The sequence below is a fragment of the Triturus cristatus genome, chromosome 7 (assembly GCF_964204655.1).
Source record: "Triturus cristatus chromosome 7, aTriCri1.1, whole genome shotgun sequence".
NCBI lineage: Eukaryota > Metazoa > Chordata > Amphibia > Caudata > Salamandridae > Triturus > Triturus cristatus.
This window is the reverse complement of record NC_140590.1, coordinates 1,010,113,557-1,010,134,414: the sequence shown is the minus strand read 5'-3', so window position 1 is coordinate 1,010,134,414 and position 20,858 is coordinate 1,010,113,557. Positions and strand designations below refer to the sequence as shown.

Genomic DNA, 20,858 nt, shown 5'->3' with positions numbered 1-20,858 from the left:
CATTATAAACATGAGAAACAACATTATAACTTGTTTGGAAACTGTTTTAATGCTTAGAAAACAGCAGAAATTCTTAGAAAACACTGAAAGCATAGGAAGCTCCCAGGCTGCATTGCAAATACCCAGTCTAAAAAGACTGAAAAGCTAACTCATAGCTGTATAGTAAAAACTGACACCGTGCCTTTAAGGCACACCTGACCCCCACCTTCCCATCATGCCTCAGGGGTGACAGTTAGGTCAGTTGTTCTTTCCGGCTCCTTCTAGAAGGATCCTGGCAACAGAGCTCCACTTTTTTCTGAGTTTGTCAGAAAATATTGTCTATTTTTTCAATTCTTTTTCCCTTACTTCGACGTTTCACAGCTAAGTCAGTAAGAGGCTGCCTTTTTTTAGGCTTATTTGGGCATTTTTTCCACTTAAAATGCCTTCTCTTTTCGATCCTTGCCCTGCCTGTGGCAAGAAAAAGGCCGCGACTGACTCTCACAGGGTCTGTATCCTGTGTCTGCCGGAGGACCATGATTCCAGCACATGTCCTCACTGCCAGGGCCTGTCCAAAAGAACTTTGAAGGACAGAGAGCGAAGTCGCGCTTATGGCCTGGCACAACCATCTAGAGGCCGATCTCCGGTGAGGAAGGGCTCCAAGAGGCATAAAAAATCATCTAGAAGCAAGTCCTCTCGTCCTTCCGCCTCAGCGTCGGGCTCGGCGCTGGGAAAAGATGTTCCGGTAGGTCATATTTCGAAAAAGAAGTTCTCGACAGCGGGCTCGCCGTCGAGAGCAGGTACGACGTCGACGTCGAAGTCCAGACCGCCATCGTCAACTCGGCGACGATCGGCGTCGAGATCCAGAGCGGCGTCGAGATCCAGATCCTCTCCGCCGTCGTCAACCCGGCGACGTTCGGCGTCGAGAGACACCCCCCCTCCGCCGTCGTCAACCCGGCGACGATCGGCGTCGAGAAGCAGGGAACCTCCGCCGTCGTCAACCAGGCGACGATCGGCGTCGAGGAGCAGAGAGCCTCCGCCGTCGTCAACCCGGCGACGATCGGCGTCGAGGAGCAGAGAGCCTCCGCCGTCGCCAACCCAGCGGCGTTCGGCGTCGAGGAGCAGGGACCCTCCGCCGTCGACATCTCGACGTCGATCGGCGTCGAGGAGCAGGGACCCTCCGCCGTCGTCAACCAGGCGACGACCGGCGTCGAGGAGTGTCACCCCTCCGTCGTCGAGGGCACCATCCCCACCGTCGTCGAGGCTTCATCGACGTTCGACGTCGAAGCAGCAGGATCCTCCGCCGTCGTCCTCCAAGCGGCGTTCGGCGTCGAGGTTGGCATCGGTATCGACGTCGAGAGTGGCAGCATCTCCGCCGGCGTCCCCGCGGCGTCCGGCGTCGAGGGAGAGAGAGCCTCCGTCGTCGGCTTCACATCGCCGCTCGACGTCGAGGCGGCAGGCTTCGCCCACGGAACATGGCCGCCGGTCCACGTCGAGACGGCGTTCGACGTCGAGAGAGTCCCAGCGAGACAGGAGAGGACACCACGGATCGTCGTCAAGACCGCGCTCGACGTCGAGACAGGCCTCAGACAAGTCGGTGGTCCTGGTTACGGAGTCGGCTTCTCGCCACTCCTCCTCCCACTCAGAGGCCTCTCCACGACCAGCAAAGCCACGAGAACCTGCAGCTCAACCCCGTAGGTCTTCTCCTCAGACTCAGACCGTTACTCTGTCGCCCAGATGGCTACTACCAGCACATCATTGGCTAGACTCAGGGCCTACAAGGAGGATGCGGGAATACATCAGCCCAGTGCATGATTCTCCGCTGCAACGCCTGGTGGCGGCTGTGGACAGAGCTAGTCCCCCCAGGCCAGCACGTCCGAGATCTCCGGACTACAGGCGACGCAGATCGCGCTCCCCCAGACGGGAGGAGCGTTCACCTGGGTCAAGGGCGCGTGATCATCACCGGAAGCGCAAAAGGACTCCATCATCGTCCTCTTCCTCGTCCTCCAAGTCCTCCATCAGAAACTATTCTCCCACGCTCACGGACAGCCCAGTGTCCAGGGTCTCTCCCGTAGACGACATCAACACCTACCAGGAAGTGTTGCAGCGGGGAGCACTGAAGCTGGGGATTGAGATGTCAGTCCCCCAAGTCACAACCTCGGTGATTTTTGAAACACTTCACCAAAAGTCTGCCTCTCGTCCGCTGCTACCTTTGGTCCCAGGAATCATGGAACCAGTCATGGACACTTTTCTCACCCCGGCGACTGTCAAAGCCGTTCCGGCTCGTATCCTAAAAAAATACAAGCCAGCTACCTCTGACCCCGTCTTTGTAAAGACAGACCCACCTGCGGACTCCGTCATAGTGGCAGCTGCCAGGAAGGGTCAGACGGCGTCGGCCTCCTCCTCCGTCCCTCCAGACAAGGAGAGCAGAACCCAGGACTCATGGGGACGCAGGACCTGCTCTTCGGCGGCGGCAGCCCTCAAGATCTCCAGCGCGGCGGCGCTTCTGGGCAGGTACGATAGGGCCCTCTGGGATTCGATGGAACGTTTCAAATCCAAGCTGCCCAAGGAGGACCAAAAGGACTTTGAGGAGATTGTTACTGAAGGGGCACTGGTGGCTAATCAGTCGATTAGCACAGCGGCGGATGGTGCGCTAATCTCAGCCCACTCTTATACACACGGCGTCTGCGCCAGGAGGTCGTCCTGGTTGCGTCTGACAGGGCTCAAGCCAGACGCACAGCAACGGATTTTAAACCTCCCGTTCTCTGGCAACTCCCTCTTCGGCACTCACACGGATGAGGAGATGGGGCGCATGAAAACTGAGCTGGACACTCTCAAAGCCGTGGGCTTGGAGAAGAAAAAGGAGTTCAAGCGCCGTTTTCGACCCACCCAACGCAAGGGGCCTCAACAGAGGATTCAAACCCCTCAGTGGTCTCAGAGCAAACCCCAAGGGAAAACCCAGTTTCGAGGCGGAAAGTCTGGCAGAGGCAGAGGTGGACACCAACAACAGTCCTCCACTGCCACAAGAGGAGGAAAGTCATGAGCTGTGGCTTCCTCTACGACCGTTGCCCACTCCAGTGGGAGGAAGTGCGTCGCAACATCTAGCAGAGTGGGTCAGCATCACAAAAGATCGCTGGGTGCTGAATATACTGCGTCATGGATATGCGCTACGTTTTCGAGCGCTTCCCAGAGACATCCCGCCAAAGAGGTCCCGTCCTCACCACCTAAACCTACTCAAGCAGGAAGTGAGGTCCCTTCTGCAAAAGCATGCCATAGAAAGGGTTCCTCCTTCACAGGTCGGAAAAGGAGTGTACTCCCGGTACTTCCTGGTGCCCAAGAAAGATCAAGAGCACAAGTTTCGGCCGATTCTGGACCTTCGTCTCCTAAACAAAGTCATCGTCAAGGAGAAGTTCCGTATGTTGGCGCTTCACCAAATATGTCCACATCTACAAGTCGGAGATTGGATGTGTTCGGTGGACCTCCAAGATGCGTATTTTCACATTCCAATAGCAAAGCATCACCGCAGGTACCTGCGGTTTGTGGTAGGAGACAAGCACTACCAGTACAAAGTGCTTCCATTCGGACTCAAGTCGGCCCCGCGAGTCTTCACCAAATGTATGGCAGTGGTGGCGGCCTGCCTACACAAGCAGGGTCTCTTCGTCTACCCGTACCTGGACGACTGGTTACTGAAGGCTCCAACCCAGCAACAGGTGAAGAAAGACTTCCAAATCTGTCTAAGGCAGTTGCACGCTCTCGGCCTTCACGTCAACATGGCGAAGTCCGTGCAGCGGCCTACTCAGTCCATCCACTACCTTGGCTCCGTTCTGGACACAAGCGTGGGAAGAGCGTATCCTTCGGAGGAGAGACTGTCTTCAATGAAGAAAAAATGCAGGCTTATGCAGCAGATGCGGAGGCCGTCAGTTCGGCAGGTAGCATCTCTGCTGGGTTCCATGGCGTCCTGCATTTTTCTGATTCCCCACGCCAGGCTGCGGATGAGTCCTTTGCAGCAAGCTCTGGAGGATCAATGGGATCAGTCCACAGGTCGTTGGGGAGATCGGATCTCTCTCCCCCAGGTAGCGAAATCTTCCCTAACATGGTGGACTCGTCAGAACAATCTGTTGGTGGGAGTCCCGTTTCACCAGCCACTTCCGGTGCAATCAGTGGTGACAGACGCGTCGCTACAAGGATGGGGAGCCCACATGGGGTGCCTCCAGATACAAGGTCAGTGGTCTGCAAAAGAACAGGGCTACCACATAAATATGCTAGAGCTTCGGGCAGTCCACCTTGCTCTAAAAGCGTTCCTCCCAGCAATCGAGACCAACTCAATCCTGGTGCAGACCGACAACACCACGACCATGTTTTACCTGAACAAACAGGGCGGGACTCGGTCACGGCCCCTCTCCCTGGAGGCGCAGGCGATCTGGCACTGGCTGCTTGCCCGGAACCTCTCGGTGGTGGCAGTACACCTTCCAGGGGAATTGAATATCAAGGCAGACGCACTCAGCAGGCATTTCGAAGATCAGCCCGACTGGGTGCTGCACGACGACGTGGTGGCGGACCTGTTCCGTTGGTGGGGTCGTCCAGACATCGATCTGTTTGCAGACGACGAAAATTCAAAATGCCACGCCTTCGCGTCCAGATTCCACCGTCCAGGGACCAGGGGGAATGCTCTTTTGATGGACTGGTCAGGGACATTTGCCTACGCCTTTCCGCCCCTGCCTCTGATTCCGAAGGTGGTATCCAAGCTGCTCAGATCCGACATGAAGATGATCCTCATAGCCCCGGACTGGCCGCGCCAGTGGTGGTACCCGGACCTTCTTCATCTCTCGGTTCGACCTCACAGGCGGCTGCCTTGCAGGCCGGACTTGCTGTCCAAGATGGGCGGGAGGATTCTGCATCCCAACCTTCCCTCACTGAACTTAACGGCATGGCTCCTGAGGTCCTGCAATACGGACATTTAGGTCTACCTCCTGACTGCATGCATATTCTCAAGGAAGCGAAGCGACCCTCCACAAGAGCGTCTTATGCGTTTAAGTGGAAGAGGTTCTTCATTTGGTGTAGGGAGAATCACCACGATCCTACAAAGGGGCAGGAGGACGTCATCCTTCCGTACCTCCTTCACTTAGCTAGATCAGGCTTGAAGTATGCATCCATCAGGGTCCATTTGTCTGCCATTACAGCTTACAGGAGGTCTCCCAGTCAACCTTCTTTTTTCCAGATGCAGGTGGTCAAGGACTTCTTGCAGGGGTTGAAAAAAGTTTACCCCCCTGTTCGAAACCCTTCACCTCCGTGGGAGTTGAACTTAGTGTTATCCAAGTTGATGGGCCCACCTTTTGAGCCGATCCACAAAGCTTCTTTACAACATCTGTCGTGGAAGGCGGCTTTTCTGGTAGCCATTACATCGGCACGCAGAGTAAGCGAAATCCAGGCTCTGTGTACTAAAGAGCCGTACACAGTTTTTCACCAGCACAAAGTGGTCTTAAGGGCACATCCATCCTTTCTCCCTAAGGTAGTGTCTGATTTTCATATTAATCAGTCCATTTCTCTGCCATCCTTCTTCCCGAATCCAGCGACCCCGGCTGAGCGGTCGCTCCACTCCTTAGACCTCAAAAGGGTACTTAAATTCTACCTGGCAAGTACCAGAGGCATTAGGAAGACGGACCAGCTGTTTGTCAACTATGGCGCCATGAGAACAGGCTTCCCAGCAGCTAAGCGATCCATTTCCAGATGGATTGTTTCTTGCATTACCCTAGCCTACCAGCTGGCGAAAAGGCCCTTACCTTTGGCCCCTAAGGCCCATTCTACTAGGGGGAAAGCGGCCACAGTAGCTTTCCTGCATGACGTTCCTATGGCAGAGATCTGCAAGGCGGCCACTTGGAAATCGGTCCATACTTTTACCAGGCACTACTGCCTCGAATCCGATTCCAGGGCGGATGCCCAAGTAGGCCAAGCCTCCTTGAGGAACCTGTTTGGGTAGCTGAGCTATCTGAGCATACTGTCCCTTCTCTGTTTTTTTCTTTCCTTTGCCCGCAGGGAGATGAGGTGAGGCTCGCTATTCTATTCTAATGCTTATGACTATTGATGAGGATCCCCTGGAAGAGAAGGATTAGTTACTTACCTGTAATCCTAGTTCTCTTCCAGGGGTATCCTCATCAAAGTCATAAGCAACCCTCCCGCCTCCCCGGGCAAAGGTGTGATAGTTTTCAGAGGTTATTATTTTCTTTGTGCCATGACTTTTCAGTCTCCGCAAAGAACAACTGACCTAACTGTCACCCCTGAGGCATGATGGGAAGGTGGGGGTCAGGTGTGCCTTAAAGGCACGGTGTCAGTTTTTACTATACAGCTATGAGTTAGCTTTTCAGTCTTTTTAGACTGGGTATTTGCAATGCAGCCTGGGAGCTTCCTATGCTTTCAGTGTTTTCTAAGAATTTCTGCTGTTTTCTAAGCATTAAAACAGTTTCCAAACAAGTTATAATGTTGTTTCTCATGTTTATAATGCTATTTTTCTAATGTGTAGTGGAAATTCCTTACAGCATGATTCAGCTCTAGGGTGTTAGGGGCTGCATTTGCTTGTGTATACATATAGGTATATATGTATGGATATGTATATGTGGGGCACATATAATATACTGTTTCCGGGATCCCGCACATGGGCGGGAATATTCTAATGCTTATGACTTTGATGAGGATACCCCTGGAAGAGAACTAGGATTACAGGTAAGTAACTAATCCTTTTTCTGCCTCTTCTCTGCTTGCTCCTGCGCTCTATGTTGTCTCTTTCTACTCATTCTGACCTTTATTCTGCCTCTTGCTGCTCAATTCTGACATCTATTCTGCCTCTTTCTGCTCATTCTGCCAGTTATTTTGCTTCTTTCTGCTAGTTTCTTACCTCTATTTCGCCTCTTCCTGCTGGTTTCTGACCTTTATTCTGTCTCTTTCTTCTCCCTTCTTTCCTTTATTCTGCCTCTTACTGCTAGTTCCTGACCTTTATTTTGCCTCTTTCTGCTCGTTTCTGTCCTTCATTCTGCCTCTTTCTGCTCGTTTCTGACCTTTTGTGGGATTCTGGTTGTCATAGCAATGTCTAGCATGTGTCATCTGGTTTCTCTAGCTTGTCATTATGATGTAGGAATGTTCAGGCTGTTACCTAGGTTAAGGAATGTGTTGGTTTGAAGGTGGGTTCTGGGACCAGGGACGGTTGGGAGAAGACAACTGTATTGCTGATGAGCTGGATGTATGATTGGATGGGTCCTCTTACTTGGATTAAACCTGCATTTGTTTCATGGATCTCCTGTGTCCAAGCATCTTATTTCGTCAAAGGGAGATTCTTACATTGGCGTAGTCGGCAGCTGTACCAAGGAAGGACCCAACATCTGCAACGCTCTGTTTTATGATTTAATTAAGGTACTCTGTTCGAATTATTATTGGGCAGGGAGCTTTCGCCGTGAAGGACATACTTGTAGTTAATTAATCGTCACGGGCTCGCCCTTTGTTTTGGAAAATTTGGCATTTTATTACATTTAAAAAGAGGTGCTCTGTTCTTAAATTGTGGGGCTGGGAGCTTTCGCCGTGAAGGTCTAATTTGGTGTTAATTACTCGTCACGGGCTCGCCCTTTGTTTTTAAATAGAATTCGGCGTTTGCTGACAAAGGAAGCTAAAACAGTTTTGAGAGAGTCCTTGCACTGTATTTCACAGCGTGGCTTACCTGGTGTGAGCTGCAGTGTTTCGTGGTGTTTTGGTAAAGTTTTTCGCCTTGTACTTGATTCTGCGAGTGGAGTTGCAGTTTAACGACGTGATCTGTCACTGCCTTCAGAGAAGCTCTTCACTCGATGGCTGTCTATTGCTAATGGTGACGTAGTGGAATCCTGCAAGGGGATTCGGTGAACTACCAGCGTCATCATTAGCGTCTCTGTCAGAACCTTGGCAACAGAGTTTAGAATAAGCACCTGTGGGTTGCTAGAAGCAGTTTCGTCACGGGTGTGAGGAAGTGAAGCCACGGAGTTTTATCGACCCTGTGCTGCGAAGGATGGGAAGTAAGTGACTGGTGGTGATTAATTCAAGAGGCCAAGCAGCAAGTTCTGTCTCAGGAGCTCTGACTTTATTTTCTTTTATTGACATGAAGATATTATGAGCTGAACATCGTTTTCATCGTTTTTCATCGTTTTTTTCATCGTTATTTTATTGACTTGGCATCTGCATATCACCAGATTGAGTTAGATAGGTCTTCCAGGGATCTGACTTCATTTGTCACACCTTTTGGTACGTTCAGATTTGTTAGAATGCCGTTTGGCTTAGTATCAGCGGCATCTGTATTTCAGCGCGCCATGGGAAAAGTACTTGAAGGTTGTGATGGGGTGTGTGTCTATCAGGATGACATTCTGGTGTTTGCAAAGGATCATAGGGAGCATAGGAAGGTACTTTTTGATGTATTGAGTAGACTGGAGGATGCCAATCTAACTTGAGAAATGTCATTTTGAAACCTCATCCATTCATTATTTAGGGCACACGATTTCTGGTGCGGGTATCTCTCCGAAGCCTGATTTGGTTGATACGATTTCACGCATGCCGCCTCCTGCTTCAAGAGAAGAATTGATGAAGTTTTTTGGGATGGCGGAGTACTATAATAAGTTTGTAGAGGGTTTTGCTGAACATTGCTCAAACATGAGAGCACTGTTGAAGAGAGGTGTAGAATTCAATTGGTCTCGGGAGTGTGATGAGGAATTTCTTGGGATAAAGGAAAAACTTTGTAATGCGCCTAATCTAAAAGGGTTTTGTTCATCAAGAGCATCTGTGGTAACTACTGATGCTAGTGTAAAAGGGTTGGGTGCGGTGTTACAGCAGGAGGGTGAGAATGGTTTGGAAACTGTGACTTTTATTTCGAGAGGCCTTAAGGATGCGGAATCGTGTTATTCTGTAATTGAGCGTGAAGCGCTTGCAGTATTTTGGGCGATCAGGAAATTGAAGAAGTTTTTATGGGGTACTAAATATATTGTTAAATCGGATCACAAGCCACTGTGTGAGATTTTTGAGAAGAAGGGAATTGACCAAGTTTCTGGGAGGATCAGTAAGTGGGTCATAGCTCTTCAGGAGTATGATTTTCAGGTTAAGTACATTCCTGGTGTTGAGAACACAGTGGCAGATGCCCTTTCTAGGCTGGTAGATGGTTATAGTGATGAGGAAGATACTGAGGATTGGGCTGAGGGAGATTCACATGTGTGTCTGGTCAATGATGGGATTATTGATGAAGCTCAATGGCGGGAGAAATTCACTCAGGATCCTGTTCTAGCTGAAGTGATGGGTTTGATTCAGAGAGGGTGGTGTAAAAAGAAAACTGGGTCAGTTGAAGCTATGAAATTTTGGGGTGTGAAGGATGAATTGAGTGTGACTAATGGTATTTTGTTACGTGGCACACGGTTGGTACCTCCATTAGAATTAAGGAAAGTGTTGGTTGATATGGTACATGAGTTGCATTCTGGCATGTCTAGGACCAAGGAGCGTCTTCGCTCTTCTTATTGGTGGCCTGGTATGGATTTGCACATTGAGAGAGTTATTAGAGATTGTTCGGTGTGTGCTGCATGTGAAAAATCAAAAGTTGTTAGAGTTCAGCCCATGGTTATAAGGGAGCTTCCTAGTGGTCCGTGGAAGGAGGTGGCTCTGGATATTGTGGGTCCCATTCATTTCAATGGTCAACAGAATTATATTTTTGTGTTATTGGACTTATTCTCAAGGTGGCCTGAAATACAGTTCACTTCTGGGATAGAGACTGTCCATGTGATTCGTTTTCTTAAAATCTCATGGGTAGAGAGGGATTCCCTGAGTCAATTCTAACGGATAATGGAGTACAACTGGTTTCTAGAGAAATGGAGAAGTTTCTTAAGGATAAAAGCATTACACACAAGAAATGTTCATTATACCATCCAGAAACCAATGGGATGGTGGAGAGGTTTAATAGGGTGATTAAGGAGACGATCTCTTTAGCAAAAAGCTCTGGGAAAAACTGGAAGGAACAGGTTTTAAAAAAAATTGAGGAGTATAGAATGACCCCACATAGTTCAACGGGTCAGTCTCCTTTTGTTCTTTTTAAGGGAAGGGCTCCTTGCACCCAGGTTGAACCTTCTTGGGTTCGACGGTTGGGAGACTTGGTGTGTGGTTCTTCTGTTGTAAAGAACAATGAAGAGTGGAGAATAAGAGAGGAGAACAAGTGTCGTTACAGGAAGGAAAACTTTGATGTGAGAAAATCCACCAAGCATACGAAAGTCAAGGTTGGGGATGTTGTTGTTGTAAGGCTTCCAGGTTCTAAAGTAAGTTTCTCCAAACCTTTGCATGTTGTTAAGGTTTTCAATAATGCTGTTCGAACTAATGACCATAGAATTTGGAACTTAGGAAGAGTTTGTGTGTGTTCAGATTTGAATGTGAATTCAGAGAATACTTTAAGAAAGGATACTGATTTGTCTGAGTTCTCACGCAAATCTTCTAGGGTTCTAAGGAAACCAGAATACTTAAAAGACTACGTTTCCTAAGGTGTTGGGATTCTTAGTGGGAAATGTTTTGAAACTGTTGTAAACATATGTATCCTTCTGTTGTTTTTTGTTTTTTTGTTTTGTTTTATCGGAGGGAGGTGTGTGGGATTCTGGTTGTCATAGCAATGTCTAGCATGTGTCATCTGGTTTCTCTAGCTTGTCATTATGATGTAGGAATGTTCAGGCTGTTACCTAGGTTAAGGAATGTGTTGGTTTGAAGGTGGGTTCTGGGACCAGGGACAGTTGGGAGAAGACAACTGTATTGCTGATGAGCTGGATGTATGATTGGATGGGTCCTCTTACTTGGATTAAACCTGCATTTGTTTCATGGATCTCCTGTGTCCAAGCATCTTATTTCGTCAAAGGGAGATTCTTACACCTTTATTCTGCCTCTTTCTTTTCATTTCTGACTTTTATTCTGCCTCTTTCTGCTTATTTCTCACCTTTATTTTGCATCTTTCTACTCATTGCTGGCCTTTTTTCAGGCTCTTTCTGCTCAATGCTGACCTTTATTTAGCCTCTTTCTGCTAATGTCTCACCTTTATTTTGATTCTTGCTGCTGGTTTCTGACCTCTATTTTGGCTTTTTCTGCTCATTTATTACCTTTATTTAGCCTCTTTCTACTCTTTGCTGACCTTGATTTTGTCTCTTTTTGCTCGATTCTCACATTTATCTTGCCTCTTTCTGCCCATTGCTGATCTTTATTCTCCCTCTTTCTGCTTCTTTCTCACCTTTATCTTGCCTCTTTCTACTTGTTGCTTACCATTATTCTGCATCTTTCTGCTCATTTCTTACCTTTATTCTGCCTCTTTCTGCATGTAATAAGATTAAATAAGGGTCAAACCCAATATACCCTTGAGGGCTTGGGCAAATAAATGTGGAAGGGTAAATATGCCAACAAGGGGTTTTGTTTTAGAGTGATCTATTATTTATAAATTTCAATGATCTAAATCAATAAACATGTTAAGATGAAATAACACCACTGTGAAATCAATCCACTGATCTGAACATCAAAAATATATAATGACAACAACTGGCTGTTTCGATTCAGGCGGACCCCCATCTGCATTCTGGAGACTAACGTCAGAAATCTATAAAACTATGGCAGGATTGACTCCCGCATAAATACGAATTGGCAGTTGCAGGTGCCAAGTACTTCATGTGTAAATATCTTCACGATTTTAATCAAAGTTACGTGAGAACACTATTGAGACTTCAAAGTAAGCACGGTCCCCTACCTAAAACTATGTGTTTCTATAGAAAGTAATTCTTCGAAATAAATTTTTGGCAACAGCTTGTTCAACATTAGATGATGGATATAGCTCAGATTCTTTTGATAACAATATTGACAAATTTCAATTCTCGCACACGGGTTGGAGTTTATGTTTTAGATTTTGTACATTAATCTGTTAGCGCAAAATATGTTTACATCTATGTAACTATTTGCATTGTGTTTGTTTAGGAGTCTTTTTTATGCAATTATTGTCCTGAAGATGGTCTGACGGATTGACACCACCCAAGACCGAAACGTCGACTTTACCATCTAGTTCCAGTTTATCTGTTATGTACAGTAGATCATATGCTCAAAAAGAGTTTTATCTCTGTTCAAACTAATCAGGAATAGATGTGTTTGTTTGATGAAATGAGGACTTAATCTCGTCCCCTGTTTTCATGATATATTGCTCCAATTTATGTCTCTTTTGTACTCTTTTTACTTTGGATGAAAATATAAAAATCATTGTGCTTAAATCACAAAAAGAACCCCCGTGTGCGTTGTTGTCATTATATATTTTTGATGTTCAGATCAGTGGATTGATTTCACAGTGGTGTTATTTCATCTTAACATGTTTATTGATTTAGATCATTGAAATTTATAAATAATAGATCACTCTAAAACAAAACCCCTTGTTGGCATATTTACCCTTCCACTCTTTCTGCATGTGCCTGACTTTTAAATTCTGCCTCTTTCTGGTAGTTTCTCACCTTTATCTAGCCTCTAGGTGCTCTTTTCCTCATGGACCATGAGGAGAGCCTCAGGCCACGTGGTCCCAGCTAACTCCCCACCTCCTGCGGGAGCTGGCATTGCTTGTGTACCAAGGGAGCTGCTGGAAATGCAGCTCCCTGTGTGTGAGAGCAATCATTTCACCTATTTCCTGCCAACATGTCTGCAGGCAGAGAAGAGATGAAACCTCCGCTTCCACTTTGACAGCTCCTGCTTGGTGGAAGCAAAGTGTTTGCTTTTGCTTGGCAGGAGCGGTCAGCTCCCGCCAAGCAAAATGCAAACAGATATGTTCCGGGTGAAGGCACCCTGGGAAATAGCAGGAGCCGGCTCTTGGAGTGGAGGTCCCCAGGGCCATATATGTCTCCAGGAGGGGGCAGTGTGGCCCCTCATTTGATCTGCATAGGCTGGCTCCAGGGAGGTGGTGGTCACCAGGGCCATATATGTCCCAGGGGGAGTTGTGCAACACATCTCTCATTTTAAAATTGTATTTTAAGCCCAGGTATGTGGTGATCGCTGGGGCATGGAGGGCCCGTGCAGCCCCCGGCAATTTTGTTGAAGTAGTCCCGGGGAGGTGGTAGTCCTCGGAGTTTGTAAAAGCACAGGATTGGGGTCCGTGCACCCCTCCTCCATTCATTAAATAAAGCCCCCAGGGAGGTGGTGATCCCCAGGGCTCATTTGAGCCCATGTAGGGGGGTCTGCGTGGCCCCCCTCCTTTTTTTATAAAATGTCTCGAGAACTGGTACACCGACTCCCAAGATGGCTGCCAACACTTACTGGTTGAAGTGTTGGCAACCAATCAGAGCTCTGCCTTTCCCTGCACATGCTTGTTAAAATTAGCAAATTAGCTGCAATCGTAGATAAACAATGTGGGATTTCTTTAAATTTCCCAAAAACTACCAAATGTATTTACACCACATAACTGAACCAGAATCTACCTGCCTGACAAATTTGGTGTAATTCCATCAATCAAGGCCTGGATTCCACCAATCAAGGCTTGGTCCGTTGGCAATTCAGATCAATCAACTTACACTGACCCACTCTTTGAGAGCATGCAACAAACGCACGGCCTCAGATCCACCAGGGAACTTAACATTTAACAAAATGGGCCAAGCATCGCTCCTGGATTACATCTTAGTGGAGACTAGGTTATGGCAAAGAGTTTTTGACTCTGCTGTCCTTCCACACCACAACAGCGACCACAACGCTCTGTCTCTGGTATTGGAGTTGCCGAACCCTGAAATTGTTCTGGCCACCAGTATCCTTGTAGATAATAGATTAGTGCTCTCCAACAATAGGAGAATAATTAAATGGGGGCAATTCAGCAGTCACCGGGGAAACTGTCTGCACTATATGCAGTAGTAGTCCCGGTTCTAGTAGAACTGGGAGAGGTGGCCGAAGCGGCAGGTAGCAATGACCCTATTATTAATAAGGTTGCCGATTTACATGCAGGATTGGTACTTAAACTGGCCGATGTATTTTACCCTAAGGTGTCAACAAAGGGGTAAAAAAGGGCCATTCGATCATGGTTCAATAATAGTTGCTGTAAGGCAAAACGGGCTCTACTGGAGGCCATTAAAGCCAAAGATAAGTCATTAACTACACAAATGAGGATGAGATGCAAAAAGATCACCCGACTAGCGAGAGAGTGAGGGGAAATGGATAGATGGGATGCCTTAAAATCTGTTCTGCTCACTAGAGACTTGAGGAAGTTCTGGTCTATAGTCAGCACGGGCACCACTGACGGTAAGTCAGCATTAGAACCAAACATACCTGCAGAAGCTTGGGAAGAGCATTTTCAGCCCTTATACACCACAAAGAAAGTATGTGAACCTCATGTGGACATACCCATAATTCTATCTAGGGTCACTCATGATGAAGCAACCGAGTTCACTTTGCTTGAAGTTGTAAATGCTATAAATAAGCTTCCCCCTGGCAAAGCCCTGGGACTGAATAAGATCCCGGGCGATCTCTTCCGGGGCGAACTGAAAATCTGATGACCCTACCTACAGGATCTATTTAATGCTATTATGAAGGGCATGCCGAACCCTGAAAACTGGGCAGGGGCAGAAATAGTCCCAGTTTTCAAAAAAGGCTCACCACTTCTGCCAGCCAATTACAGACCGATCTGTTTGATCAAGGTGACACAACAGCTCTTTACACGTGTGGTTCTTGATCCTCTACAGGGGTGGATGGAAGACAACGAGATACTAAGTCCATACCAAGCCGGATTCAAGAAGAATACTTCCACCGTTGATCAAATTTATAGACTTCAACTTATATTTTGGAAAACGGTGAGAATGGAGGGTGGCAGCCTCTATTTGATCTTCGTGGATCTGAAGACGGCCTTTGATCTGGTGCCCAGAGCAAAGCTATGGGAGGTACTTAGAGATATGGGGATCCCCGCTTACCTCCTGAGCATACTTATAAGATTGCATGAAGGCAATTTTGCCCAGGTCAGGTGTGTAAAAGGAGGTGACTTGACCCCTCTCTTCCCAGTTGACAGAGGAGTAAGGCAGGGGTGTTTGCTCGCACCAACCCTGTTTTGCCCCTTTGTCAATGCGCTGGTTGTCCAACTTACTGAGATCACGGATAATGACGCCCCTAAACTGGCAGGCACAAAGGTTCCAGCAATGATGTTTCCGGACGATACCCTTTTTATGTCAAAATCTCCTATGGGTATCCAGAGGGTATTAGATGATTTTGCCATCTTTTGTAACACCAGGGGATTAGAGATCAATACCCAGAAGACAAAGTTCATGGTCTTGAATCCACCCAAGACATCCCGCCCTAACCCCTGTTTAGATGGCATCATGCTGGAAAGGGTGTCCGTTTTTGAATATTTAGGGGTGACCCTGACGGAAAATATGGAATGGGGCCCACAAATTGCTAAAGCTGAGCTCAAGTTAGCCCAGATCACTGGAGGAATCACCAAATTGCTGAGAAAGCTGTCCTCCAAACCTGCTGGGCCTATATTGGAGATTTACAAGGCGCAAGTCAGGGGTTCAACAATGTACGGGGCTGAATTATGGGGGCACTGTTCTTTTGGAGACCTGAGTAAAGTAGAAAATAGCTCTATGAGACAGATTCTGGGGTTTCCATCCAGTACTCCCTTTATTCCATTACGGCCGGATCTAGGAATTAGGCCTATTGTGGAGGAGATAGGTCTTAGAGCCCTAACTTTCTGGCATAGACTATGGGTGACCCCGGAACTGGCAGTTCATAGAGCAGAATTAAAAGAGATACTGAGCCTCCCGGGAGCAGCAAAAATCCCCTAGTTTACCCACTTAAAAGTAGAATGTAACAGGTTGGGAAAACCAAGCTTGTGGAGTAATCCAGAGGAGGCATGTGCTGCAATCTTGTGCTCTGATATGGTAAAAGCCTACCGGATGAGTAAGCTAGCTGTTGTCTAAGGGAGTTCATCCATAGGACATTTGACAGCCCAATTTTTATTCTTGAAAGACGAGTACAAGCTATAGCTCTTTTTAAATGACATCCACCCAAATATGGCAAGAAAACTATTTGTCCAATTTAGACTGGGCATCTTGCCGCTTCATGTTTTTACCTATAACTGGTCAAACTGCCCAGCGAGACTGCCCAGCATGTAATCAGGAGGAGGAGTCGGAGCTCCATGTCTTCTTTTTCTGCCCTGGCTATAAACTAGTAAGGAAGCGTTTGCTTGTTCAATTGTGTAGAAATCTCGGGTTTGTACATTGTATGGAGGCATTCAGAGTTTTGAAGTCTGATACCTGCAAGCCTATTGTTTTTGCTGTTTCTCGATTCCTGACCTCTATGTGACATAGGCACTGTTTTTTTCTAAATTTGACAGCACAGCCACCAGCAGCACATTGTCCCTAATATTTTAAGGCTTTTCAACTTACATTTTAAACATTTTAGTGTTTTTAATTTTAAAATGAATTAAGTCCTATTGGATTGTTTTAATGCTGCTTAAAATCAATTTTATTTGTACGCCACTATTGTTGGGTCTAACCTAGTGCTTGCTTTTTCTAGCTACTATCTCCTGCAATGTGCTTACTTCGCACATGCACTTTAATGAGTCTATTGGATTTGGTTATGTACCATTGATGCAATTGCATTTTTGTTGGAGGGCTGGATAATATTTTAATATTTAATACTGGATGGAATTGTAATGTATTGTATATTCTTTGTATACGTTTAAGGTCGTTTCTACCAAAATAAAGTTTTTGAAGAAGAAGTAATTCTGTTGAGCAGTTCAGGCTGCAGTCATGCTCAAATCTCCTATGGGAATTAACATGGGAAAGACACGTTTTGAAATCTCCTATTTTTCTTGGACAACGCTTGACGTATTCCCCCCCTAAACTTCCCATGCACAACAAGAATCACCAGCGCACTTTTTTCGTAAAATTTCGTGAGGATTCATCAAACGGCGCAGAAGAGAAAAGCAAGTCAAAAAATGCATTTCCTGTGGAATTATGGTCCTAACTATAACTACCTACTGGCTGAAGTGATGGTATACCTTGGTGAAAATGTTAGTTACAGTGTAAATCTTTTAATTAGAAAACACTGAAATTCACATGTTATAGTTTACTGACCTAACTAGAACTTGTGCCCCCACCATGGCCAGTGTTGTCATCAATTATAACATTTCAGATGTCATCAGTGATGTCATCAATGATATAATGAGTGATGCAATCTGTGAGCAGAAGTTTCAGATAGCTCAGTAAACAATACCCGCTAAATTTAAACGTTTTTGTTTTGTTTAAAATGTCACATTTTAATTAACATTTTCATCTAACTGTAAGGTCACTTTAACCTCTGATTTAGTCAGTTAATTTCTGATGTTTTTTAATTGTAAAGTAACAATTGTTATTATACCTAACTATATTGTCATTGTAACCATAGTTTTTTCCGTGAATTTCTAGGTTTATAAAAAAGAGTACAATCTCATTATCATACTCAATCCCCCAGGGATGGTCAGTCCCAGCTGTGCATGGCCTTCACCATACACATCATGGAGTTGAGTGCAGGGCCTAGTCTATGTCAGGCCCTGAGCCCACCACCTGAGGGTGAACAACCATGTGGTGCCAAGCACAGAGCATGACCTGCTCACTTTTAATCTCAATTTCTTCTAAACTTCTGAACAAATGTCCACCAAATCATAAAAGCACACTTTCTGGGCAAAGATCTAACTTTCTGCCAATTTTGGTTTAGTTCCATTAAGTCGTTTTGGCTGTAGCACTGCCTTAAATCCCCTATGGAAATTGCATGGAAAAATTGCATTTTGGGTCGCTTTTGAGGGGTGATGTCTGACTTCTACAGCCTCCTGAGTCGCTCTGCAGGTGCTGAATTGTGGTGTCCGGGAGGCGCGATTGAACTTCTGCCTTTTCAAGCCCCCACATGACTGGCACTGGACATCTTTGAAACTGCAGGTGGCGGGCCTGCTGCCCCATGCAACAACTGCCACTGTGATCACGACAGCTGCAACCCAGTTTGAATAATCTGTGACTGTCCCACAGTTTGACCTTTCTGGGAGCTAGTTGGCACCATCCTAAGCGAGATTCTGCCAGTTAAAACACCCTTGCCCCATCCTTTGATCCTGTTGCACAACCTTGCAGTCTCCCCGTACATCTCGTGCCTTCAGATCCGCCTACTGCACACAGCACTTGCCACAGCAAAAACCTAAATCCTCCTCCACTGGTGCTCACCCACCCCCTTTCATCACTAGTGGCTCTCAGCCATGTACTAGACAGCCTCAAATGAGCGGGTCATTTATAATCTGCAGGACAAAACGGAGGCCTTCCTGGGAAACTTTCCTTCAGGATGGTGGACACTAGATGCTAGGTATGGACATTTTTGACTTCCTGTGAGTGGATTGGGTGCTGCGATTTGGACTATCCTGGTCCTTGCAGCCCTACCCTGGCCTTTGCGGATGCTCACACACTGTTTCACACACTGTTTCCCCTCCAACCTCCCTTCTGCCTCCCACTTCTCTATCTGCTTTTCTCGTTATCCCTCCCCACCTCCCTCACCCACCTCTTCTCATGTCCTGCTCTCTTCCCGTCTACCCCTCTCCATGTTGATTCCCATCGGTGACACTGCGGAACTGTACATTTGTCCTGGAATTTTCCCTAATCACTCTGCGCAAAACATTGGCATTAATGGGCTGTTGCATGCTATGTACCTAGTGCTGCGCCTATTTTGCAATGATATATTTCTTCATGCATCTTATCTCAAGCCCTCCACCCCATTTTCTTACCCTCTGCTTTGTTTTGATCCATGCTTAACAGATCGCCCCAAACACCTTTAAGGGAGTAGCTGAGGTGGATGAACTTTTTTGGAATGTTTTTTTAAGAGTCATCAAACTGCACCAAATTTATTAACAAAACAAAAAACCTTCTTCCTATGGAAAGTCTGACCTAACTATAACTACACAGTGGTAAATGGCGGGATCACAGCCTAAGCATTCAGACAAGCTAGAGGGCCCTTTTCTCCTTAACCCCCCATGAATATCAAGAGGAGCAGGATTGACAGAGCTATTGAGGGGTTGCTGAAGTTTGGAGGTGGGTGACTCCCCCTGGGATCCCCATGGGCCATTATGTGCCAGTGCCCAGTAGGTGAGCATATCTAAATGCATCTGTCAGGCGGCTCACTTTGAGGATAATATTGGCCAGTGGCTAGGACCCTTGGCTTTGTTAATGAGCAGCAGCTGAGCAGCCGTCTTTAAGCGAATTACGGCCAAAGACTTGAGAGACAGCATGGATGGTAGAATGGTAGTGTGGGTAACCCAACCTTTGGCACGTTATGAGTGCCAGGTCCTGACCAGGATTGGGACACTTTCCCCTGGTGTCGATCCTCACCCAATGGTGATCAGGGCCCAGGATGAGGGGCTGCTGGCTCAGATCTTGCAGACAGGTGCTGCTATCTTTGCTCGATGGACAAGAGCTCCACCACCTTGGCTACTGGGGCTGGTAGTAGGGATGTGGAACAATCCAGCTTCTCAAGCTGCCCGTGACATATTGCTACTTTGCGGTGCGAGCTAGCCAGCTGGTGGATGCAGAATTTATATTTTCAAACATGACATGAGGAAAGACCTAGCTGCACTTCATAATGGCAGCCTCAAAGAGGGGATGTCAAACCATGAGTGCATCTGAACACTCACAACAAACTATGAATTAATTGTTCATGTTTTACATGATTTGTTAAGGATAAAGGACCATATGTAGGTAATTTCTATTTACTGATTCCTAAATACCGAATTTTACCGATTCGGTATTTAAGAATCGGTAAATAGAATGTAGGTAAAAAAAACCCTGTAAATTTTACCGATTCGGTATTATTCGTTATTACCTATTCGGTATTTACCGAATCAGTAATAAGGCAAACCTTCCCATTCATTCCTATGGGCCTGGAGGCCCATAGGAATGAATGGGAAGCCATTCACTATTACCGATTCGGTAAATACTGAATCGGTAATAGGGGGAGCATATTCAAGGGTGGCAGGGTGTCACATTGACACCCTGTTGCACCCCTGAATCGTGCATGTGTGCACATGTGGCGCACATACATGCCCTAAGGGCATGTATGTCTGCCACATGGCACTTTTAAAAAAGCACAAAATTGCTTTTGAAAAGGTATTCGGTATTTACCATCAACTTGTAGTTGGTGGTAAATAACGAATCCTTAAACCAAAAATGCACTCACTTGAGTGCTCCCTACATAGGATTTAAGGATTCGGTAATTTACCGATTCGGTATTTTACCAATTTCTTAAAATACCGATTTGGTAAATTACCGAATCCTTAAAACCTGCCTCCTATATTAGAATGGGCTAAATACCGGTCGGTAACGGGAAAATTACCGATTTTCGGCCATTACCGACCGGTATTTAGCTACCTACATATGGCCCATAGAGTCTGACTAAAGGCCTCATGTTTTCATTTGCTAGCACCAAATGTATGCGTGTCAAGTTCTAGAATGCATTTTTATTTTGGAAGCCCAAGGCAGATTTGTCATTAGCAGTGCTTAATTCTATATGAAATGTTTATGCTGTCTCAGTTGTACTGCCACTGCCTCTTCCTTTTGCCATCAATGTTTTTTTTAAAAACATTCTTTATTTGATTAAATGGAGATCATTCACATATGTTATAAACAACAGTCTTCCTAATAAATTACATTGTACAATAATGAATAAAAGATCATGACATAGAAGGATTAGGAAATTTAAAATAATTAAAAAGTTAGATGAAGAACATGTAACCATTAACATTAAACATGAGTATTATCAACAGTGTCGTAATGATTTTTGCATTATGCCTTAACCTATGATGTACCAGGATTTACCTTACCGGTAACAACTTGGACCTAATGCGCCAGGTGTATAGCAAG

The 20,858-nt window shown here is 46.3% G+C and overlaps 1 protein-coding gene across 8 annotated transcripts in view; it reads left to right on the top strand.

The window, feature by feature from the left end:
- LOC146811006 (uncharacterized) overlaps nucleotides 1–20,858 on the top strand; it is a 1,023,327-nt gene that overhangs the window by 956,330 nt on the left and 46,139 nt on the right. For 2 of the 8 annotated variants that reach the window (XM_085614479.1, XM_085614481.1), the window contains one exon: nucleotides 11,956–12,246. The exons of the other annotated variants lie outside the window; for them this stretch is intronic. In XM_085614479.1, coding sequence (XP_085470605.1) covers nucleotides 11,956–12,003 — 48 coding nt within the window. In that variant the 3' untranslated portion in view covers nucleotides 12,004–12,246. Of the gene's footprint in view, nucleotides 1–11,955; nucleotides 12,247–20,858 lie in introns of those variants that run through there. 8 annotated transcript variants of the gene reach the window in all.